Source organism: Lynx rufus, unplaced genomic scaffold (assembly GCF_022079265.1).
Source record: "Lynx rufus isolate CCGP_SWC_20201006 ecotype Redwood Valley unplaced genomic scaffold, mLynRuf1.p SCAF_12, whole genome shotgun sequence".
NCBI classification, from domain to species: Eukaryota; Metazoa; Chordata; class Mammalia; order Carnivora; family Felidae; genus Lynx; species Lynx rufus.
The window spans coordinates 21844581-21870290 of NW_025814826.1; the positions used below are offsets into that span (position 1 = coordinate 21844581).

The 25710-nt window shown below is 39.4% G+C and overlaps 1 protein-coding gene across 3 annotated transcripts in view; it reads right to left on the reverse strand.

Annotated features, from left to right (window-relative positions):
- Positions 1-25710, reverse strand: part of SLCO5A1 (solute carrier organic anion transporter family member 5A1) — a 142065-nt gene that overhangs the window by 61602 nt on the left and 54753 nt on the right. For all 3 annotated transcript variants that reach the window (XM_047073749.1, XM_047073748.1, XM_047073750.1), the window contains exons 2-3: positions 21135-21267; positions 14259-14476 (exon numbers count right to left, since the gene is read on the reverse strand). In XM_047073749.1, coding sequence (XP_046929705.1) covers positions 14259-14476; positions 21135-21267 — 351 coding nt within the window. The remainder of the gene's footprint in view (positions 1-14258; positions 14477-21134; positions 21268-25710) is intronic.

Below are 25710 nucleotides of genomic sequence, written 5' to 3' on the forward strand. Positions count from 1 at the left end.
AGTGAAAGTTTAATAGAAATAAGACACAGTCAGTCCTCATTATTCATAAATTTAGTATTTGCAAATTCACCCACTCACTACAATTTATTTGTAACTCCCAAATCAGTACTCGCCAGTGATGGGGTGGGGGGGGGTCTCATTCAAGGACATGCACAGAGTTGCAGGACACACACATTCTTGGCTAAGTCTGCATGAGGCCTCTCACTTTGCCTTCTCGGGTCAGCTTTCATGCTACAAACAAATGTCCTTTTCACAAGATATTGTCACATTTTTACATTTTTGTGCCTTTGGCAATCTCCCTTTTTCAAATGGCCTCCAAGCATAGTGCTGAAGTGCTGTCTAGTGTTCCTAAGAGGCTTTCATGTGTCTTATGGAGAAAATACATGTGTTAGATACACTTCCTTCAGGCATAAGTCATAATGCTGTTGGCCACGGGCTCAATGTTAATGAATCAACAATATACAGTAAAACTTTGGATTGCGAGTAACTTGTTCTATGAGTGTTCCGCAAGACGAGCAAAGATTTTTAATAAACTTTAACTTGATAAACAAGCGATGTCTTGCAATATGCCAAATGTCACATGATCACAACTGAGCCAATGGTTCTTCTCTCTCTCTCCCTCTTTCTCCCTTTCTCTCACTTGCTCACTGCAGGATTGTGGGTGATCGTCAAGGCAATGTCACATTTCTGTGAAATCCTTAAAAGGAGGCAAAAGCAAATGTCATTGAATAGGTTTCTTGTTAAAGTTGCATAAAAAGAAAAAGATTCCATTGAACCAATAGATAGCAGTGATTCTGTTATTGGTAATGAAAGTCATCCTACACAATAACCCTCCTCTGTCTTGTCTCCCAAGGGTAAGTGCAGGTTAATTTGTTTATTTTTCTTTACTTTTTATTATTTTGTGTTATATTACAGTATTGTCATCATTTTTACATGAATATTTTTGGGTTGTGGAATGAATCATCTGAGTTTCCATTATTTCTTGTGGGGAAATTCACTTTGATATACAAGTGCTTTGGGTTACAAGCATGTTTCTGGAATGAATTCTTCATCCAAACCAAGGTTTTACTTCATATTAAACAAGGTGTCTTTGAACAGAAACACACATAAACCAAGGTTATGTATTGACTGGTTGACGATTATGTTGTGACAGGAATCCACCCCTGTATTTCCCCTAGAGCAATGCTTCCGTATTCGCTGACTGAATGTTCATGTTATTTTATGAAATATAACCACCACGAATGAGACTCAACTGGATTTGCATAGTTTCAAAGTACCTCCCCACAAAATATTTACAAATTACATATTGATTTATAACTGCAATATATATTAACCTTAGAGAAATCTGGTAGATACAATCTTACCCAAGAGATAAAAGTTCACTAGGAACTGGCATTATATACCTTCTGTTTTAAGGCACTGAGCACAGCATCATCTCAGTTGTATGCCTATCAAACCCAAATTGAGGGTCATTCTATAAAGTTATCAGCTTGTACTTTTTAAAAAGATCAAGGTCATAAAAGATAAAGATATATGAGAAACTGATCCAGATTGAGGAAGACTAAAATACACCATAACTAAATACAACATGTGATCTGTGAATTGGATTTGGACATTTATAAAGGGCATTGTTGAAATAACTGACAAAGTTCGAATAGAGCTTGTGGTCTAGGTGGTAGCACTGGATCAATGTTCATTTCCTGATTTTGATGGCTGCCCAGTGGTCATGTAGGAGGGTGTCCTTGTATCTAGAAATCACACACTGAAGTAGTACAGGACAGCAGAGCATCATGTCCGCAGCTTCTCAGATGGGTCCAAAACATTGACAATTGGAGAACTGGAGTACAGCTCCATGTGCTACTTCTGTGGCTTTTACATAAATTTAAAATAGTTTAAAAAACACGAAGTTTAAAAACATAAGCTAAATCCATACATATGCTGTCAAATACCTGATTTTTATGCTGTACAATATATTTTAGATAAGTTTATTAGTGTCGTTTTAACAGTCATCGTAAAATTAAAAATGCAGCAGTAGGGGGCGCCTGGGTGACTCAATCGGTTAAGCATTGAACTCTTGATTTCCACTCAGGTCATGATCTCACTATGAGGTAGAGCCCTGCATCGGGCTCAGAAATAGGCATGGAGCCTGCTTTAGATTCTCTCTCTCTGTCTCTCTCCACTCCCCCTCCGTCTACCCCTCCCTGCCTCTTGCCCACATGCACGTGTGTGCTTTCTCTTTCCTTTTCTCTTAAAAAATAAATGAATGAGTGCATAAATAAATAAACTTTTTAAAAATTCAAAATGCAGTAAAAAGCCTGATGAAGGAGAGATGAGATCATGATAGTGATTCTCATTTTTTTATTGTTTAATGTTACAAAATGTTACAAATTCTATTGGAAGGGCAAGCTGACACTAAAACCAGAAATGCCTTAAACACTAGTAAATGAGGAATAAAATTCAATACAAAGCACCAGAATTCAATAGCATGTAATATAAGCTATACATAGAAATCACTTTTAGCAGAAGTGTTACTTAAGGAGTGCGCTTGTAATGAGCACCAGGTGTTGTATGTAAATGTTGAATCACTGGGTTGGACACCTGAAACTAATATTGCATTGTCTATTGGCTAGCTGGAATTTAAATAAAAACTTTAAAAAAAACAAAACCTGTTAACTGTCATTGGAAAATCCTTTGCTTGTTCCCACGTGCACATCCACAGTAGTGCAGGCAACCAGCCAGCATGTGCACCTGGACCGCGTGTTGAGTTGCATGGTGATCGTAATGGTGCTCCGCTACAGTAAATTTGATGGAGTCCCCCACTGACCTTGTTTCAGAAAATCTGAGATGTGTGGTGTGGCTGGGTTCCTGTGGAAGCTGATTAAGGGCAGAGGCAATAGCTTCTTGTTCTCCGAGGCCTCGCAGCTCACAGCATAAAATGAGGCAGCAGGTGTTGATATCTGTGTAAGTTTTTGACCATCAGGCAAGTGTGCCCCAATATGTGTGAATATTTTGTGCTCAATCATAAAATAAGCCTACAACTTGAAGTATCTACTTAGAATAAAGTGGGTTTTTTTTTGTTTTGTTTTGTTTTTTGTTTTTGAAGAGTAAAGCTTTAAGTGAGCCTGGGTTTCATAGGAACCAAAAGGTGGCAGGCATCTTTTAAAGTGGGCAGAGGGAGAAACTCACTGGGAATACATTTAGTCTGGTGTGAAATGGATCCCATTCTGGAGATAGGTCTGTGGGGCACTACCATGCTGAAAGACCCCTTTTCAGTGGTTCTTTATGCTGATGTAGCAAGGTTTGTAGCATGTGACCTGATATCCCCAAACCAGCCGATTGGGCCAGGCAAAGAGGCTGGACTCAAAGGTGCTTCTGGAAGGTAGCGCTGCAGCCAACAGGCCTGGGACACCCCATGTGAACCACATGCTGGCCAAGCCCTTTATTTCACGCCCCTTACTGTTGGCACCTGAGACAGAGAGTGAACTAGGCAGTGAGTATGAAGATTTGAGTGAGAACATAAGTAAGGAAAAGGAACTGAGCCTCGACCTGCAGTTGAGTATGCAGAGTGGCTGTGGGTCCAGAAGCAGGGACCACATTCCCAGAACTGCCAGGGACCCTTGAGAGAGCCTTACACTAGAACCCCACTATCTTAGGGGGCATGAACTTGCTTCTGTCCTTTACAAACTGAAAGCGCACATCATGCCTTTTTGTCTTAAACTACTGAAACAGACTTTCTTACATAATGATAAATTTGAAAAAGATATACTAACAGAGAGAATGACCAAGAAAATAAGAAGGCTTGGCTGCCATGAACTTGACCTCACTTGCAAGACCCTTAAGACAGGGTTGCTCTCCACCCTTCCAGTTCTGAAGTACTGTGATTGCCCACCATAAGCTCCCTACATGGCCATGGTCTTTCTTGTCTCTACTATTAACTATATCCCTCACCAGTCTGCTCAGCAAATGTCAAGTTCATCCATCTAGTCTATAAGAGACAGCCCCTCCGGACAGACAAGTGCTCCTCCTCCGTGCATCCACAGCATGCCATTCATACTGCTACTCATCAAGTCTTCCATAGCTATGTGTGTTTACCTGTTTCAAGAGAGTGTAAATGCTACAAAAGTAGGACTGTGGTACATCTGTATAGCTTCATCTCCTAGCATATATCTGGCATTTAGTAGGTACTCAAAAACATATTTGGAATGTGTTTATTAATATTCATTATAAGATCATAGCAACAATTTGTACTAAAACAATATCCACATACTTGTAAGAAAATAAAGTCTATTCCAAAGATGCCTAATTTCCTCCTGAGGAGTGAGCTAGTTTTTAAGAAAGTATAAGATAAGCGTTGGTCCATATAGTGGTAGACTTACCAAAACCACAGAAAAAAGTGAAGGACCAAATATATAATCCTTTTCAAAGTATGGCTTTTGAGAGCTAAAGAAACCTAAAAGAATTTAGATCAAATTATAAACTAAAGATTCCATTAAAGAAAACAATAAAATGCTAACAAGAGAAGAAGGAGGAAATATACAGTATTCATTCATCCAGCATATCTGGGAAAGAGGTGTTTGGTATGCTTGAATTTTTCAGATAATTGGCATTTGCCTCTTAAAGCAACAAAGCTGTAAACATTTTTTTCTATGAATTAACTGGTATTACTGGAAAATCTATAGCATAATTTGACATTTTCTTTAAGATTCAAAGTCACAATTATGAATGATAATATCTATATGCTAATTTGTTTTAATATATTTTTAATCCTTCTATTTATTTTTTGATCTTTTTTGGTTGCAGGAACATTCCTTCCCTATGATATGTCATGGTGTCTGTTTTTGTCTGCTGACATTCTACTTCCACATAAGCTTTTCTCTGTTACGTTCTTCTAAGGACCTTTATTAGGTAGACATAGATTTCAATTTTGTTCTTTTGACATCTATTTTTTTTTTTAATTTAAACTGGGGATAGGATGAGGGGAGTGGTTTTATTATTATATAAAATGGATGATGGGAATGCAAACTGGTGCAGCCACTCTGGAAAACAGTATGGAGGTTCCTCAAAAAACTAAAAATAGAACTATCCTACGACCCAGCAATTGCACTACTAGGCATTTATCCACAGGATACAGGTGTGCTGTTTCGAAGGGACACATGCACCATGTTTATAGCAGCACTATCAACAATAGCCAAAGTATGGAAAGAGCCCAAATGTCCATCGATGGATGAATGGATAAAGAAGATGTGGTATATATATATATACAATGGATATATATATATATATATTATTCGGCAATCAAAAAGAAGGAAATCTTGCCATTTGCAACTACGTGGATGGAACCGGAGAGTATTACACTAAGTGAAATTAGTCAGAGAAAGACAAAAATCATATGACTTCACTCATATGAGGACTTTAAGAGACAAAACCAATGAACATAAGGGAAGGGAAACAAAAAAAATATAAAAACAGGGAGGAGGACAGAACAGAAGAGACTCATAAATATGGAGAACAAACTGAGGGTTACGGGAGGGATTGTGGGGGGGGGATGGGCTACATGGGTAAGGGGCACTAAGGAATCTACTCCAGATGTACAACATAGCGATTCAACAATACATTCTATACTCACAATTAAATAAATAAATAAATAAATAAATAAATAAATAAATAAATAAATAAATAAAAAATAGATGAATACTATGAAATACTATGAAGTTGTCGACTGAATTCTATTACCTGGAAATTAACATTAATCCCAGATATAAATGATAAACATCAAATACCAAACAAACATACTGACCCTTGTTAATGCTTTTTGTAATTTTTCTGACATAGATATTTTTGGGCATAATATATCTTCTTGTGGAAAAAACAAAGATTTATCTAAAGTTTACACCCATGTCTAAATTCAAATAAAATAAATATCTTTTCAGAAACAATTTATTGACGTAAAATTCACATAACATATAATTAACTATTTTAAAGTAAACGATTCAGTAGTATTTGGTACGTTTACAATGGTGTGCAACCACCACATCTATCTAGTTTCAAAATATACTATTTTATTATAAAAATAATGTAAGCATTTATGTTCAGGAATGATATTGGAACTCACTTTCATTTTATTCTTTATAACTTTATGCACTTTCTAAATTTTCTACTATGGGTATGTATTGCTCTTATATTCTAAAAAAACCAACCAAACAAACAAAAAACTGCAATTTTAAAAGGATGCAACAATATGTCCTCTTCCAGAACAAGTCTTCCCTGACTCAGGCAGCTGACTTAGGAATTCTTTCCTCCTGCTCCTTCAACTTTCCTTAGAATGTACATACCTCCATTTAAAGACTTCTGTTGTATTATGTGTATTTTCCTTTCTACCTCCTAGTTCTTCATTCTATAGTAATTGGTCAATAAAGATATTTGTGAAAGACAGAAAGCAAGAAAGCAGGAAAGCAAGAAAGCAAGCAAGCAAGCAAGCAAGAGAGCGGGGCTGGGAGGGAGTTGTTCTCCTGTGTAACACGGCCAACATACAACCCAAGCGTCCCTGTTTCCTGCTCATCTTCTTTGAAACTAATGACCCCCACTGTGTTCCCTAATCATAAGTCTCCATGAAAATATTGCAGTTTTCCCTTCCCCTCCAAAACACTCTGGCAAATGGCATTCCCTGCTTGCCAAAAAAAAAAGGGTAGAAGGAACTAGGTGACTTTGCATATCAGAATCCCCTCTGGGCCAGCATGTGAAGCTCCGTGGCCATTTACCTACAAACAGTGGACAGAAACAGCAGCTGTCAAGGCCCAAGATACATCATTAGTGGTTACTGGCCACAGTACTGTTGTGCTTGTTTAAATCCAGCATCAATGAGTATTTTTATATATAACTTTCTAAGTGGATACTACTCTGATGAGTAATCCCACAGTTAATTTGCACTGAATATAAAGAAAGTGCTTTCTTTTTCAGGAATTCTTTGTTAGGCCTGTTACCATTTACCTCCTAAGCTCTAACTCTAAAGGTCTGGCTTACCACAAGATAACATATGTACAACAAAATCAACGCAAAAGAGAAATGAAACAAGGAACCAGAGATAGAGAAGACATAAATACAGCAGAACATCAAAACCAGAAAAAAAGGAATTAAATATGTCTATAAGATCCTTGCTGGGCTTCAAATTTGACTCTTCTTCCCGGCCACCAAAACAAAAAGTTGTACAATCATCGTTTGCAGAAACGATCTGAGTGCTTTTCCTCACTCTGTTGTAGACTAGTGATTCTCACAGTGTGATCCCTGGACTACCAGCATCAGCATCACCTGAGAAGCTGTTACAAATGCAAATTCTCAGGCCATACCCCAGGCCTCCTGACTCTAATGCTCTGAGCCAGGACCCAGCCCTCTGGGTTTTAAGAAGCCCTTGTGGTGCTTCCTAGAGAGCCTAAGTTTGAGAACCACTGTTTTCACTACACAGGGTTTTATATAAAGGGCAGCAGGCAATGCACCTATGGCAAATATGGGGAATTCAAAAGCAATGGCTTTCAAAACAAAACAAAACAAAAAACAAAAGCAACAGCTTTCAATAAAAGCTGCAAACATAAAACTAACCTGTAATTCAGCAAAGGAACAAAGGCAGGATGCAAGAGGGCTAACATAGCATAGACCAGGCTTTGGTGATCCCTCTTTGCTGAGTCAAGGATTGACCCCAACATATCCCATACTATACTAGTTTTAAAACACGTAGCAAAGGGCCACATGCAATAGTTCTCGATGTTCTTGGGCAACTCAGATTTGGGATTTATTCCTTCTGCTCCTCTCAGCCAGCTCCTCTCCCCATATCTGAGGTTGAAATCCTGAAACCAACTTTGACCCCTTCATCCCCATTATCCTCATATCAGTTGCCACATCCTATAGACACAACCTCTCTTTCCCTTCTCATCACTCAATAATTCAGTCATCAAAAATTGACTATCTACTAAGCGGTATAAATTCATCAAGGTACATGGCGGACAAAATATCCTTGCCTTCATGGGGCTTACTTTCTCACTGTGGAGACAACAAATAAGATAGATAAATAAGTAAAATATATAATATGTTAAATAGTGATGAGTACTAAGGAGAAAAATAGAGGAGGGCAGGAGATAAGAAGCTTTGGAGAGGAAGGTGGAGATTTTTAAAAAGGGTGACCAAGCAAGGCCTCACTGAGAAGGGACACTTTGAGTAATATCCTGCAGGAAGTGAGGACTTCTGGGGAAGAGCATTCCCAGTACAAGAATGTCAAATGCAAAGGCCGTGAGGTGAGAATATGCCTGGCAAGTTTGAGGACCAGTGATGAGCCCAATGTGGCTGAAGTGGAATAAACAAATGGGGCTGTAGGAGGGAGATGGGGTTAAACAGATAAGCAGGGACCAGATACTAACCCTGGTAGGTCATAGAGGCAGGAGACTTTTCTGCAAGTGAGATAGGAGACCGCAGAAGCTGGCAGAGGAGAGGTATCCTTCTGGCTGCAGAGTTGAAAGCAACCAAGAGGGAACAGGGATAGAAGTAGGGGGACTAGTTTGGCAGGCTACTGTCCTTTCCTTGTTTGCCACTCAAAACTATCATCGCCTCTCCCTGGGACTCTGCCATAGCTTTCCAACTGGGCCCCTCCTCCCATTCTACCCCTTTCCCTCCCTAATCTACCAAATGGAGTGCCATCAAATGTCTGCTCAAACCTCCCCACTGCCCCCTAGGGACAGATTCCATTAAAAGTTACTAGGGGGCACCTGGGTGGCGCAGTCGGTTAAGCATCCGACTTCAGCCAGGTCACGATCTCGCGGTCCGTGAGTTCGAGCCCCGCGTCAGGCTCTGGGCTGATGGCTCAGAACCTGGAGCCTGTTTCCGATTCTGTGTCTCCCTCTCTCTCTGCCCCTCCCCCGTTCATGCTCTGTCTCTCTCTGTCCCAAAAATAAATAAACGTTGAAAAAAAAATTAAAAAAAAAAAAGTTACTAGAACTTGGGGCACTTGAGTGGCTCAGCCGGTTAAGCATCCGACTACAGCTCAGTTCTGATCTCACCGTTCATGGGTTCAAGCCCCACATCAGGCTCTGTGCTGACAGCTCAGAGCCTGGAGCCCACTTTGGATTGTGTGTCTCCCTCTCTCTCTGACCCTCCCCCACTCGCACTCGGTGTCTCTCTTTCTCAAAAATAAATAAACATTAAAAAAAAATTTTTTTTAAGTTACTAGAACTCAAGCTCTCTACAACACAATGTGGCCATGCCTTCCCTGCCCAACCTCATCTCCCAGGTATCTCCACGTACAACCAACCACAGTACACTTGCTCCGCATTCTCAAACACATCTACACAGTCTGATCTTGCCTTTGCTGTCTCTGACTGGAACCATCCAACCTCCACCTACTGAAACCCTCCCAGCCTGCCGGGGTTCTCCACCAATCCCACCTCCTCCATGAAACCATTCCTGACCCCTCAAACAGATGTTCCTTGCCTGCCATTGAACCTCACACCATCGTGTCAGTCCTCCTTTCCGGTCTTTCCATCTGTACTCGTCCTGTCTCCCTCCAGGGACTACAAGCACCCTAAGGGCAAACCATGGCTCACTCCTCTTTATCTCCGCCGCAGCATGGAGTACAGCACTTCTACAAAGTGAGTAGCCATTGAATTAAGTGATGCCAACACAATCCTTCAGTGATCAAAATTCCATAACCTCCAGTAGCCATTTTAAATCAGTTCATCATTTCAGAATAACTATTTTATTTAGTTAGGATTATAAACATATTGCAATCTACCATAGACAAAAGTCTGGAAGAGAAGAATCTGTTATATTTTATGCTAATTAATAATGCTAAGCAGTTAAAAGATTAAAAGTGGACACAAAAATAAAAAAATTTTTTCTTATGATTAACTGTAACCAAAAGTTTTCTATTTAGGAAGATATCCAGCTAAATTTGGAAGACACCAAAATGCTGGACCTCAAACCTCAGGAAAATTGATCTAGTTAAGTATTTTAAGTGTTTATTTTTATTGGTAAGATTTTGATGCAATCAATGTTAATCTCTTTATGGAAAGGTGATGCAGACACACTAAAAATTCTACTTTCTCCTTTGTGGTGTTTTAAAACAGTCTTATTCCTGCATAATTTATAACAAGAATCTAGAAACACTGAGTCAGATTTCCCCAATGTCTATCATTAAAATGTGGAGGCAGACAGTGGATTTGTATGGTTCAAATCATTTTTTTTAAGGAAGTGTAAGTTATTAACTTGGGTATCTTGTCACCTCCTCTTTGAAGAAGCAAACACTGGTATCCAAATTTCAAATATTAAGTAAAGGGGCACTTGGATGGCTCAATCAGTTGAGTGTCTGACTCTTGATTTTGGCTCAGGTCATGATCTCAGAGTTGTGAGATCAGGCTCTGCACTGAACATGGAACAGCTTAAAAGTCTCTCTGTCTCTCTGTCTGTCTCTCTCTCTCTCTTTCTCCCCCTCTGCTCCTCTCCGCCGCTTGTGCTCTCTCTCTCGCTCTCTCTCTCTCTCAAATAAAATTTTAAACTTTGGGGGCATCTGGGTGGCTCAGTTGGTTAAGCATCCAACTCTTGGTTTCAGCTCAACTCATGGTTTGTGAGTTTGAGCCCGCATAGGGCTCTAAGCTGACATTGTCGAGCCTGCCTGAGATTCTCCCTCTCCTTCTCTCTCTGCCCCTCCCCTGCTCGCTCTCTCTGTCTCTCTCTCAAAATAAATAAATAAAATAAAATAAAAACAAATATGAAATAAGACCTGAAGGATGGAGCACCTGGGTGGCTCAGTTGGTTAAGTGCCCAACCTCGCTCAGGTCATGATCTCACAGTTCATGGGTTCCAGACCTGCATCCAGACCAGCCTGAAGCCTGCTTCGGATTCTGTGTCTCCCTCTCTCTCTCTGCCCCTCACCTGCTCACATTCTGTCTCTCTCTCCCAAAAATAAATAAACATTAAAAAAAATTTTTTTTTTAAGACCTGAAGGAGCCCTCCTGTAGAAAGCTGGACAAGGGAAAAAAGAATCTGAGAATCACACTCAGACTTAACTCAAAATGAAATCTTAGCAACCATTCTTTAATTCAAGGCCTCAATGAGGGATCTCCCTTTCATAACACAAACTGTGTCCACAGTGGAATGACTCCCAGAGATGTAATTTGCCCTTTTGAAAAGCAGATTAAATATTAGACTGTCATTTCCTATAGGTGATAGGTATTATATATTCTGGAGAAAATCACTATGTACAAGATAAATAGGAATTAATCGTAAATATTCTATCAAACATGATTCCTACATCATTAACATCATGTGAACAATTTTTAGCAAAAACATTTGCACTTTATACTCCCATTAAAACAGAATTCCTTTCTAAAAGGACAAAGTGCTTCCTAAAGTCCCAATCCAGATACAATTAGAGAACCCAGCACAAGTGAAAGTAAAAATGAACCAGCTCTGTATCCCAATCAGGTTTAGCTGCAGAAGCGAGATCAGTCATCACAATGAAGGCATAGGATGAAAAAGCTGGGAATGTATCAGAAACACTGCCAGAAAATCAGAAAGGAAACAGATTTTATAAACCAACTACCCATCACTGCTAAAAGACTCCTCTTACTTTTTTTCTTTAAAAGAAAATATCCTCATCTATCATATTGAGCATAGAGAAGACGGAGAGGAGAAATCCCTAGCAGTACAAGATGATCCACAATAAAATAGTATATAGATTCAGTTTTGAAAAACAATCTTAGAATTCCATAACCACTTTTTCCACTTTTGAACCCACATGCCTAAGTGCCCTTTCCCACGGAATTAGGCCCTGAGTTAAAGATTCAAGTCCAAGCAGTTTATTGGGGATGTTCAGACAAAGCTGTTCAGGAGTGCCCAGGACACAAGAGTCGCCTACAAGGGATGTAGAAATATACCTTAGAACTGTCTCACCCATCAAGTAGGGAAGCTGGGGTGTTCATCAGCCAGTGGTTAAGACTGCCATGGGGAGGGGGAGACCTGGGTGGCCTAGCCAGTTAAGTGCCCGACGTGGACTCTGGTCATGATCTTGTGATTCATGAGTTGAAGCCTGACATCATGCTCTCTGCTGTCAGTGCGGAACCCGCTTCAGATCCTCTGTCCCCTCTCTCTGCCCCTCCCCCACCCTCTCAAACATAAATAAACATTGGGGGGGGGGAGGCTGCTATGTGGAGAGTGGGAGAGTGTTAATTCCCTGGCACTTGTACCAGACTCAAGTAGGAGCCAAGAGGTTTCCCAGCCCACAAAGAAAATCCTCAGGCAAGAAAGACCTGCAGACCTTCAGGAAGGTACCAGCAGCCAGCAGGCCTCCGCCACAAAGACGGTAAGGTCCCAGAGGAAGATGGGACATGAACATCATTGTCTACACTGCATCCTCCAAAGGAACGCCATCCCCCTCTCCAGTCATATCTGTTGTTGGTGTTTGATATCAGTCTTCTCTTCCTTTTCTCTACTATCCAAGACAGCATATATTTCACATTTAAGCATCTACCCCTAAGCTATAAAATATACAATCTTAGCTTACCTATGTCTTTATTTTCCCTTTGACTTTACTTTATATCCTTTATAAATTAAGACTCTAAGTTGGGGCACCTGGGTGGCTCAGTCAATCAAGTGTCCAACTCTCGATTTCGGCTCATGTCATGATCTCACAGTTTTGTAAGATCAAGCCCTGGGGGCTCAGTGCTGACAGCATGGAGCATGCTTGGGATTCTCTCCATCCCTCTCTCTCTGCCCTTCCCCTGTTCAAATGCTCTCTCTCTCTCTCTCAAATAAATAAATATTTTTTTAAAAAGACTCTGTCTATTCTTGTGTTGTAAATTCTTTAATATCAGTCTTGCTGTCTATCAAGTTATAAAAAAAAATTACTCCTTTGGTAATACCCAACAGGATCCATAATACACCCATGAAAATGATGGGTTGGCCCACATGATAAGAGCTCAGGCCACACTAGCATCCAAAGAATCCTTGATAGTGTTAGAGCAGAGTAATTTTTGCAGTTCCAAAAGTACACACTGTCACAAAATAATTGCAGGGGGAAGGGGAGTAGAGGAGGCAGGTCTAAAACTTAACTGGGAAGGACCATTTTCAAAGAAATGTGACTTCACTTGTTTTGCAAAAATATGGTCTTAAAAAAAGTCCGATCTAACTATTATTTTTCTTTGACTGCAGGGACTATTCCATAATATATTAGTAACTTCCTTCTAGGCCTAAAAAGTTCCTCTTTGACTTTAGTGTGTATATAATCAAAGTGAGAGGATAATGTGCCTAGGTAAATTTTACCTAAAACAATCTTCATTGATGTAAGCACTTGGTAAATCCTATGCTTCATAATTTCAAGAAGAAAAAAAAAATCAACTCAGGGATTAAAAGGCTGAAATTAATGGGAATGTGGTATTATAGTTTTCTTGACTCAGAGGGACTTACTGTCACTCAACAGATAGACTGAACACTGAACAAATATTGCCTGGTTAAAATTAATTTGTTTGGGTTTGAGATTGCCTAATCTAGTCTTTAATTTTAAGACAAATAAAAATGAAAAAATAGACCCGTACACATCTCTGAAACTTTCTGGATGTTTTTACACTGATGTTTAGAGGCCCATTCTATGGCCACTTACAAGCATCTGACAGAGCCACTGTTAAATGAGATTGCTACCCAGTATTAGATTCTACTTTTAGGTAAGGATCAGGCCACACATCACCAAACCCACCGTTCCTCTGGAAAAAAAACCATTCATCATACAATGCAGTATTTTAAAAATCAGACATCTCTACTTACAGTAAATGACACACATAAATATCTGTATCTTTAGGGTCTATATCAGTGCTTCTCAAACAATCTGTGATGAAGAACTATTTTTGAATTGATGTTTCCAGGCTGTCATATACTGATACTTTTGCAAAATATATTAAAGATGAACTATAAGAAAATAAAATGTTTACCATACAAAATGCAAACTAAGTTTGTTATCTTTATTAGATTCAACAGGCATAAAGTTATTGTCAAATATCTTTAAACGTTTCTCAACACTTACTCAAACTTTCAGTACTTATCACAAGCCAGTAGCAATTGGTGGGTAGCACTGGCCTTGGACCACAGTTTGAGTAGCACTGATCTAAAATACCATGCACTAAATAAATAAATGAATAAATAAATAAATAAATAAATAAACACACACAGATAAAAATAAGATAAAATAAAATAACTGCACACATATTTTCTCAAAATATATACTTTACCTCTGACATTCTTTCCAAATCCCATAGAAGAAACTTTTTTGTCCACTTGTTCACTATTGTTTGATTTCTCCTTCATAACGTCATCGTCACTAACAACATCAGCAGAAAATTTTTTCTTTTTCTTTTTCTTGTGTCGAGGAGGAAGCTTTTTTGGAAAAGTAAACATTGGGAATATCACAAGAAACATTGCAATGGCACAAAGGAGGAATCCACTCCACCTAAAAAATTGGGAAATGTGAATCGCATTTATGGCCTTTGTATTATGAGTGAGAACAAATTAGCAAAGTAGAAGTTCATGGTAATAAAATTCTCCAGGGAAAATTTTTTACCTTCAACAACTGTAAAGCAATAGGAAGTTGGACAAACTAAGACAGCACAGGAATCCTCCCTTTCTATGTTATAAATGAGAAATCTACCCAATAATTATACTAGTATGATAATGAACATTATAATTAGCAACCTGACTAGAATTTTATTCAAATATTTGTTAGTTCTGCTATAATGTGCATTTTACAATAAATCAAGAAATAAAAAATAAATCAATAACTCATAAGTATAATAAGAAAATAACACAGACTCTCTCAGCATGCTTTGTGGACCAAAATAGACACATTTTTCTTACAGAAAACCATCCTTACCTCATGTACCTCATGTGAAATGTATTTTAAATTGCTAATGGCATTCAAATATTTTCCTGCAAGAATTTCAGAATATATTGAGTCTCTTAGCTGGCCCTTACCATAGTTAATCATGAGGGCCACCGAAGACACTTATGTTTGATCACTGCCTTCAAGAACTTACCTAGTTGTAAAGGAGCTAAAAATATAAGAAACAATCTCCAAGGAATGCACGAATATATACAATTAAGTGTTAGATCATGTGGTATAGACTATGAATGCTATAAACATTCAGATAAAGGAAATGTGTGTTAGAAACAGACACAGGAGAAGCAGACCTTGGAGAAGCAGACCTTGAGCTATGTAGAATTGAGAGTCTGTCATTGAACTCATCTGAGGTTGCCATGCTGCAAAGAGCAGAAAGCAAATGTAGAGAGTAGAAATCAAATTCTAGTTAAGGCCTTGGGCTTCTTGCTTGCATAATTCCTCAGGCGCAATCTCTCAGTCCCCTGTCAACCCTTTCTTAGCAAAGCAAGTAGAGGCTTCTGATCCTACCTAACAGGGTTGCCACTTTCTTACATATTGACTCCTTGCCTCTAATCTCTGTCCTTAAAGCTTTCAGGTTCTTAATGCTCAGACTCTGACTTCTGTATCAGCACATTCCTATAGTTGCAACCTGGATGCAAGCAGCATTCTAAGCATCGGTGTTGAAATCAACATTAATCATCATCCATTAAGAATATTAATCATCCATTAAGAATGTAGATCGGGGCATCTGAGTGGCTCAGTCGGTTAAGCGTCTGATTCTTGATTTCGGCTCAGGGCATGATCTCATGGTTTGTGAGATCAAACCCCACGCTGAGCTCTGCACTGACAGGGCAGAACCTGCTTGAGATTCTCCCTCTCCCTCTCTCTCTGCCCCTCCCCTGCTTGTGCTCCCTCTCTCTCTCAAAATAAATAAATAAACATTAAAAATATATATATTAAAAAAAGAATACAGATCAATAGAAAAGTAAAAATTCATTCAAAAATAGCATTTCTATTAAAGTACTGTTATCAGCTGCTACAAAGGTCACACTTTTGCTGACAGAATAATTCCAAATGATTCCATAAACCAGTCATTAATAATCCAGCGTGCTATTTCCAAAGATACTTAAAGTTATATCAAATAAAGATTTATAAACAATCAGAAAAAAAAGGCTTTATTTTGAGAAGATTGCTCAGAGCAGACTTCTAGCAATTTCAATTATTCAGTGTACAATCAAGAACCCAGTGCCTGACACAGATTAGGTACTGAAAATCCTGAATAAGTAACATTGAATGAGATAGGTTTTAAAAAATAAAGTCATCTGTCTACAGAGAACATGGCTACGATCCTACCTGGCCCTGTAGTACCTCACTGCTTATGGGGCCTTTGCTGATCCGTCCCTCCTTATCTACCACCTTTCCGCACATACTACATTCAAGTCCCTTGAACTCCCTCAGTTCCCTAGACCAGAACAGGACAGGTAGCGCAACATAAGGGACAGTTCTAGAGCTGTGGCTTCACACAAACATGAGTTTTGTCTTGTCTTTTACCACTTACTAGCTCTAAGATCCTGGGGAAATTATTTCACTTTTCCAAACCAGCTTTCTCATCTGAAAGAAGAATACTACTAACTGCTTTTTGACGTCATCAGAATTAATAAGACAATGCATACGGTGGACCTAAAAAAATGCCTGCCCCAAATCAGCAATCAATTCAAAGTAGCTAGTTTTGTTTTTGTTATGTAGATCTGTATTCAGCAACACTACCCATCTCCACGCAGAGATATCGAATGAAAATTGTATGCAAACATTTAAGATAGACTTATAGTTGGGGCACCTGGGTGGCCACAGCCAGTTAAGCATCCAACTCTGGATTTCAACTCAGGTCAAAGTCTCATGGTTTGTGAGACTGAGCCGTGTTAGGCTCTGCGCTGACAGCACAGAGCCTGCTTGGGATTCTCTCTCTCTTTTTCTCTCTGCCCCTCCCCTGCTTGTGCTCTCTCTCTCTCAAATAAGTAAATAAACATTTTTTAAAAATACACTTATAGTAGTCCAGAGCAAGAGTAAATAACAGAAGGAAGGGAAGAATTATAGCAAATAAACAAAAATAATATAAAAATAGTATAAAAGTTTGGGGTCTTTTCAAAGCAGAGCAAGCTGGCCCATATTCTTCAGTGGTCTTCAGTAGCATTGACAAAATGCATGATCTAATCACGGAGCCAAAGAAGACCCCAAGAAAAGCTGAGGAAGACAGAAAGTATGTGCTATATGTTAGCAAAAGACCATCAGTAAGAGCTAAAACTGAGAAACCAGAGTCCCTAAGTCTCTTTCATGAAGCATTACTCAGAGACGACTCACAAAGTGGAGCCAGTTAAGTATACTGACTAAGAGCTTCGCCTTGGACTGTTTCTTATCCCAGCTCTCACTGCCTCCAAGGCTTTGGGCAAGTTATTCAAATCACTGTGCGTCAATTTCCTCATCTGTGAAGTGGGCATTATATTAGTGACTACATATGGTTGTTGTGTATGTAGGCCTAAATATGAGGCTTAAACAAAAATGTCTGTGAAGCACTTAGTACAATGCTTGACACACAGTCATCACCCCATAAACATTAGCATTATTCATGCCTTCCTTCACTCTCTCAGTATATAGTTATTGAAAAATCCATCATTACTACTAGGCATTGGATTAAATAACATTGTATCAAATACCTCGCTTCTGGTCAAGGTAAAAGTCTATTATAAACTAAGCTACTTGATAAATAAAATTCAATTTTTAAAGAGATCTTTATTATACAGTTCTATATTGACAACTTTTATCATGTATACAACTAATATTGGACCATTAAAATAAATAGGGGCTCTTGGGTGGCTCACCCAGGTAAGCGTCCGACTTTGGCTCGGGTCATGATCTCGCGGATCATGAGTTGGGACCCTCTGTCAGGCTTTGTGCTGACAGCTCAGAGCCTAGAGTCTGCTTCAGATTCTGTGTCTCCCACCCACTCTCTCTCTTCCCCTCCCCTACTCATGCTCTCTCTCTCTCTCTCTCTCTCTCTCTCTCAAAACTAAATAAAAACATTCTTTAAAAATTTTGTAATAAAATAAATAAAAGTTCCTGAACATTTATTAAATTCAAAGAACTGAAAAATAGCTAACACAAACCATGTAACAAGAACTATTCTTTTTTCTCTTTTTTAAAAAAAAATTTTAATATTTATTTATTTTTGAGAGATTGAGAACAGAGGAGAGGCAGAGAGACAGGGAGACACGGAATCTGAAGCAGGCTCCAGGCTCCTCATCATTAGCACAGAGCTGGACATGGGGCCTGACCCCTGGAACGCAAGATCATGACCTGAGCCAAAGTCAGACGCTTAACCAATTGAGCCACCCAGGCACCCATAGCAAGAATTATTTAAAGCTCCACAGATACAGACCCTTCTATTCCCCATAACAACCCTATGAAATAGCTACTGCAATTACTTCTATTTTATGGCGTTTTTAAGACCAACAACTGAGGGGCACCTGGGTGACTCAGTCCCTTGAGTGTCCAACCTCAGCTCAGGTCTTGATCTTGTGGTTCGTGAGTCTGAGCCCCGCGTCAGGCTCACTGCTGTCAGCACAGAGCCTGCTTGCGATCCTCTGTCCCCCTCTCTCTCTGCCCTTCCCCTGCTTGTGCTCTCTCTCTCAAAAATAAATAAAACATTTTTAAAAATTTTTAATAAATAAAAATTAAAGAATTAAACCAACAACTGAGGCACAGAGAAGTTAAGTAACTTCCTCCAAGGTCACACAGCTATTAGGTGGCAGACTAAGATTTAAACCCAGGAGAATATGGCTTCAGAGTCTGCGCTCTTAATCACTCTACTTTGCTACCAATTGGAGTGATGTCTACTAGAAAACTTTAAAAAGTCAGTATATGGGGCACATGGGTGGCTCAGCCGATTAAGTGTCTGACTTCAGCTCAGGTCATGATCCCACAGTTCATGAGTTCGAGGCCTGTGTTGGGCTCTGTGTTAACAGCTCAGAGCCTGGAGCCTGCTTCAGATTCTGTGTCTCCCTCCCTCTCTGTTCCTCCCCTGCTCATTCTTTGTCTCTCTCTCCCTCTCTCTCAAAAATAAATAAACATTAAAAAATGAAATGAAATGAAATGAAATGAAATGAAATGAAATGAAATGAAAAATTAAAAGTCAGCATAAAGTACTTATGAGCCTGAAGCTCGTATCTCTTTCCTTCTCCCTGCCCCCAATTTGGTCCTCTTCATCTTTCCCCCTCCCTCTAGATGTTCCCTTTATTGACATGCTCTTTTCACAGACATCTAAATAGAACACAAAATATACACTGAATGTTCATAAACATATTTTAATAATCCACTTTTCCGAGAATAAAAAAAAAAATCCTTACTCTGATTTATTTCAGAAGAAAACAGTAATAGAGACCAAAAATTTCACTATTGGTTAAGAACTTAAAACTCCTGTGTTATTCCCCTAATGCTGACAAGGGAACTTCCTTTTGTATGATTTAAAAATTCTACCAGTCCAAGTTCATCTAGATCTTAGCACATCCATCTTCAAAGAGCATTACTTGTGAAAAGAGAAGTGTTATGTAACTTAATTGATATTTCTTAACTGCTTTGAAAATAGACAGTGTTAAGCATTATTCTCATGTACTTAAGAGTTATGAGATTATCTTATAATGAAATGCATAGGTAACAAAAATGCTCTAAGAAACTCTTTGGAAAGTAATCAGTTGACACTAATTTCTAATAGTGAACTATTCTCTTTACTATAAAATGAGCATTTCTTGTCAGTGTATACCTATTATTATATACCTATTATTATATACCTATTATTACATTTAATCCATGTTAAATGAACTCAGGAAGCCAGTACTTTTTGGTTGGTGCTTGCTATCATGAAGAAATAACTTATGTGCAAGTTGAGGACAATGAAGAACTCAACACAGTCCTGGCTGTGTGGATGAATAACCTAACATCCAAAGTTGGGAGTTCTCATTCTAAGTCCTCAAGATTACTTATTTAGCAAGACAATTAAGGGCTACAAGTGAGAGAACAGCTAAATCTCTAGCACTCGTTGGAAAAACAATTACTGAGTGAAAAGATTCACTAACAGTGTGACAATGGAAAAGAGGGGGCTGGAGTTTGGGGCAGTCAGGGAGGGCTGACAAAGCAGAAATGCAGATATAATAAGGAAGTGGGAGGAAAATATTTTTTTAAAAGGCACAGCAAAGATAATGAAAGCTAGGACACAGCAAAGATAATGAAAGCTAGGACACAGGAAAGCCCCAACACAGCCACCTTCTCCTCCTCCACTCTGCTATTTATAGCAGAAAATGCCTCAACCCTAAAGAAGGATTGGATTAAGCCAATGTTCCCAAGCCCTCAGCACTAGTTTCCCATTGCTGCTATAACTACCCCACCCTTAGGGTTTAAAACTACTTAAACGTGGTATCTTATAGTTCTGGCGATCAGCGGTCTCAAGTGGGCTGACAAGGCTGCATTCCTTTCAGAGGCTCTAGGGGAAAAAACCTATTTCCTTGGGTTTCCTAGCTTCTAGAGTCTGAGTGTGTTCCTTGGCTCATAGAATCTTCCTCCATCTCCAAAGAATGTGGCTCCAACCTCTGCTTCAATCACCATATCTTCTCTCACTCAGACCCTCCTGTCTCCCTCTTACCCTTATAGGGACTCCTGTGATTACACAGGGCCCATTCCTGCCATGAGGATAGTTTCCCTGTCTCAAGACCCCTTAATCACATCTGCAAAGTGTCTTGCCATATAAGCCAACACATCCATAGGCTCTGGAGATTAGGACATGGATATCTCTGGAGGATTAACTATTCTGCCTTCCACCCCGTCCTGGGTGACTTTCAGCTGTTTCTCATATTCCCTTGCGGGAAATTTTTATTTTAACTATAAGAGTACCACAACGTGAACTATCAATAATAAGTGAAATAGGGGCGCCTGGGTGGCTCAGTCAGTTAAGCGTCCAACTTTGGCTCAAGTCATGATCTCACAGTTTGTGGGTTCAAGCCCCACATCAGGCTCTGTGCTGATAGCTCAGAGCCTGGAGCCTGCTTCAGATTCTGTGTCTCCCTCTCTCTCTCTGCCCCTCCCCTGCTCATGCTCTGTCTCTGTCTCAAAAATAAATAGAAACATTAAAAAAAATTATAAAAAAATAATAATAAGTGAAATGAAAAATTTAGTAAACAATTCTTACCAGTTTCCAATGAAACGAGGATCATTCTGATCAAGGTTAACAGGATTTCTGGGATCGACATAAAACCCAATAAGAAGTCCACCTAATAAATATCCCACTGCAGGACCAAGTGCTCCCATGACATACATGATGGCTGAGAAGACAGAAGGGGAAACATGAAATACAGCAACGTGTTATTTAAATTTCAAGAGCTGTCTAATTTCAGTCATTCCATTTATATGTCACAGTTAAACCCAGTTAACAGCATCCAAAAACAAAGAACTTTAGAGATTGTGCCTCTATTTATATTTGGGTTTCAAATCATGCCCTTTATTTAGCTGCTGCCTGTTGTCCTTTTAGAACATCAGAATCATCTGGACAGCTTTTCGTTTGCTTTTGTTTGGTTTTTTTAATGTAAGTGCTCGGCCCCACTAAATTTAAATTTCTGAAAGTGCTAGTTAATGAGCAGTCACTGGATAACCAAGAGAAGATGAAACGTAGTATCAAGATTAAAAAATAAATAAATAAACATAAATAAATAAATACAAGGTCATTTCAAGATAAGAAGGAAAAAAAAGTAGAAGTCACTTGTCACAGCTGGAAGATTCTAACAGAACGAGTGAACCAAGGCCAGATTCTGCCATGAAGCTGGATTTAATTGAATTGGCAAAGGTGCTCAAGCCCCCTCAAATCATGAATATTTTTCAAACCACCACTTTAGAATCAAAGAAGAGCTTCCAACGCATTTGGTTTATTGTTAATTGAGGAACCTTAAAGATTCATAAATCTTGTTAAATGGCATGAGTGAGAAGGTCCAAATGGATAGCAGGAACCCACAGCTGAATTAAAAAAGTAACTTTTTAAAGCACATGACCAAAACAGGAGGGGAAGGGGTTCTGTCAGTAGATCAGAAAGGTTTTCATTCTATCCAAAAAACAATTTGGCCATCAAAATGGGCTTAGAGCAAAACATAACAATAAATTAGGGGTGCCTGGGTGGCTCAGTCGGTTGAGTGTCTGACTTCGGCTCAGGTCATGATCTTGCAGTTGACGAGTTCAAGCCCCGCAACGGGCTCTGTGCTGACAGCTCGGAGCCTGGAGCCTGCTTCACATTCTGTGTCTCCCTCACTCTCTGCCCCTTCCCTGCTCATGCTCTGTCTCTCTCTGTCTCAAAAACAAATAAACATTCGAAAAAAATAACAATAAATTCACTGCCATGCCTTTATATTGTTTTGACTGCTGTGATTTCAAATAAAAAATAATTTTGTCAATTTTTAAATTTTGAGGTAGGATATGAAATTCCTTGAAAATCGTAGAAAAATCTAGCCACACATTCCAAACCCATTTTTTTTTCCTGCTAAAATTTAGTTATTTGGGGAGAAATCTATAAACACTTTTAAGATACTCTTGGGTGCAAGGCATGATAAACTCAGGTGTTGAGGCACCTGGGTGGCTCATTGGTTAAGCGTCCGACTTTGGCTCAGGTCATGATTTCACGGTTCTTGAGTTCAAGCCGTGTGTCGGGCTCTGTGCTCACAGTTCAGAGCTTGGAGCCTGCTTCAGTTTCTGCATCTCCCTCTCTCCTCTCCCTCTGCCCCTCCTCTGCTCATTCTCTCTCTCTCTCTCTAGAATAAACCTAAAAAAAAAAAAAACCCTCAGGTGTTACATATTTCTCATTTCTGTTGCCATCATGCATTTAAGCTACTGAATAAATAAATAACTAGTTTTCCATACCCTTTAAATAGCACCATATTGGGGTGGCTCAGTTGGTCAAGCATCCAACTTCAGCTCAGGTCATTATCTCAAAGTTCATGAGTTCAAGCCCCACGTCGGGCTCTGTGCTCATAGTTCAGAGCCTGGAGTTTCAGATTCTGTGTCTCCCTCTCTCTCTGCCCCATCCCCACTCATGCTCTGTCTCTCTCTGTCTTAAAAATAAATAAAACATTAAAAAAATAAGAAATAAAAAAATAAATAGCACCATATTTACCAAAAAGAAAATTTGACTAATCAGACTAGCTCCGCCTTACTTTATCACCTGCACCTAAATAAACTTTGAATAAACTTGTACCTCCTGTTACTTATCACTACAGACAGTAATTTAACACCTGCTCCCATTTTTCACACTATTTCATAAGAGAAAGTGCCGTGTTTATTTTACAGAATCGTCTGCTTGTAACAAAAGACATTAGGTGCTTCGACTTCTCCATCTGTGTTTGGAAATGGAGAATGGAAGCACAGCCACAAGTAACTGGTATTCCTTTGGAAGCATGCTTTTAATAAAACAAAATTAGAATTTTGATAAATATCTTGTTAACCTCTCTGTTTATAGCCTGAAACGGAACTCGAGAATAAAAAATGCTTTTTCAGTTTTACCCATATGCATATGAAGATAAAATTTATGTTTACACCTCCAGGCAAATCAGCACCATTTACAACTTAAAACTGTAATGAGGCCAAAATGTGACATGAATCATCTTCCCAAAATAGTTCTTCTGGCATGAAAGAGACTGTCTTACAAACACAGACAGGGAAAAGGGTATTTCCGCCATCCTGTTTATGCCTGGGGCACTTGAGTGCAGCATCTCGGAATGCCAAGCAGCACGGTGCAGGATGTGTGCTGGCAAGACCTCGCAATTACATGGCGAATGGAACACCAATTAAATGACATCTCCAAAAAAACTTAACTACTCTTTAATTTCTCTTAAATTTTTGTTTATTTTTGAGAGAGAGAAAGAGTGCACGCGCGCACAAACACACACACACACACACACACACACACACACACACACACACAAGGGGGGAAGGGGCAGAGAGAGAGAAAGACACAGAATCTGAAGCAGCCTCCAGGCTCTCAACTGTCGGCACAAAGCCCAACGTGGGGCTCAAACTCACGAACCGTGAGATCATGACCCGAGCCGAAGTCGGAGGCTTAACTGACTGAGCTACCCAGGAGCCCAAACTTAACTACTTTTTTAAATACAGACAAAACTTTTTAAAATTCAGCTATGTAATCAGAAAAAGTTTATTTGTAATATCTAGCAAACACTTAGGCCAACTGAATCATTCACACTAACATATATATACACATATATCTATATAATTGTATTACATATTATGCTCTCTATAATAGTGTCGTGACTATACTATATATCTATAAATCAATAAATATATAACACTATAGATAGAGATAGAGATATATAATAACTCGTTGACATGGTCCTATTTAGTAAATAAATCCTTCTGGCCACTGAGCTAACATTTATTAATTGATTAACCAGTAGAACTCATTCAGAGCTTATTAGAGGGGCAAATTGTTGACACAAATTCGTATCACTCACCCTCCCAGTCAAAAATTCTCAATCGCCACCCACCCAACAACCACCACTGCTTGAAGAAAGTCCAAACTGCTCTGGAGTTCAAGGGTGGGATGAGTTGGCCTCCTCCTGCCATTTTACTCTTCAAACCTACTGACTGCACTCAGGGCTCCAGGCAGACTGACTCCCAGACAGACCTGGGCAGAGCCACCTCTCTTCCCTTGAAGACCCACCGTGCCCCCAGGCTTCCCTGTCTGTCTGAATCCTACCTGTTCTTCAAGGCCTAACCAAGTCCAGTACTGCCTGTCCTCCCCTGAGTGGTCTCTGTCTCCTCAGAGACCTCCTCCTCTGTCTATTCCAGCGGCCTCCACACTTTTTCATCAGCCATCTCTATTGGTAAGAGTTTTTAAACATTTACCACAGGGGTGCCTGGGTGACTCAGTGGGTTAAGCGCCAGACTCTAGATTTCAGTTCAGATCATCACCTCACAGTTCATGAGATCGAGACCTGTGTCAGGTGGGCTCTATGCTGACAGCATGGAACGTGCTTGGGATTCTCTCTCTCCCTCTCTCTCTCTCTGCCTCTCCCCTGCTTGTGCTCTCTCTCTCTCTCTCTCTCTCTCTCTCAAAATAAATAAATAAACATTAAAAAAAAAAGCTTCAAAAATGAACTATTGGGACCTCATCAAAATAAAAAGCTTCTGCACAGCAAAGGAAACAATCAGCAAAACTAAAAGGCAACAAATGAAATAGGAGAAGATTTTTGCAAACGATATATCAGATAAAGGGTTAGTATCCAAAATCCATATAGAACTTATATGGAACTTATATAGAACTTATAACTCAACACCCAAAAAACAAATAATCCAGTGAAGAAATGGGCAAAAGACATGAATAGACACTTCTCCAAAGAAGACATCCAGATGGCCAACCAACACATGAAAAAATGCTCAACATCACTCACCATCAGGGAAATACAAATCAAAACCACAATGAGATACCACCTCACACCTGTCAGAATGGGTAACATTAACAACTCAGGCAACAACAGTTATTGGTGAGGATGCAGAGAAAGAGGATCTCTTTTGCACTGCTGGTGGGAAGGCAAACTGGTACAGCCACTCTGGAAAACAGTACAGAGGTTCCTCAAAAAATTAAAAATAGAATTACCCTACGACCCAGCAATTGCACTACTAGGCATTTATCCAAGGGATACAGGTGTGCTGTTTCGAAGGAGCACACACATCCCAATGTTTATAGCAGAGGTATCAACAATAGCCAAAGT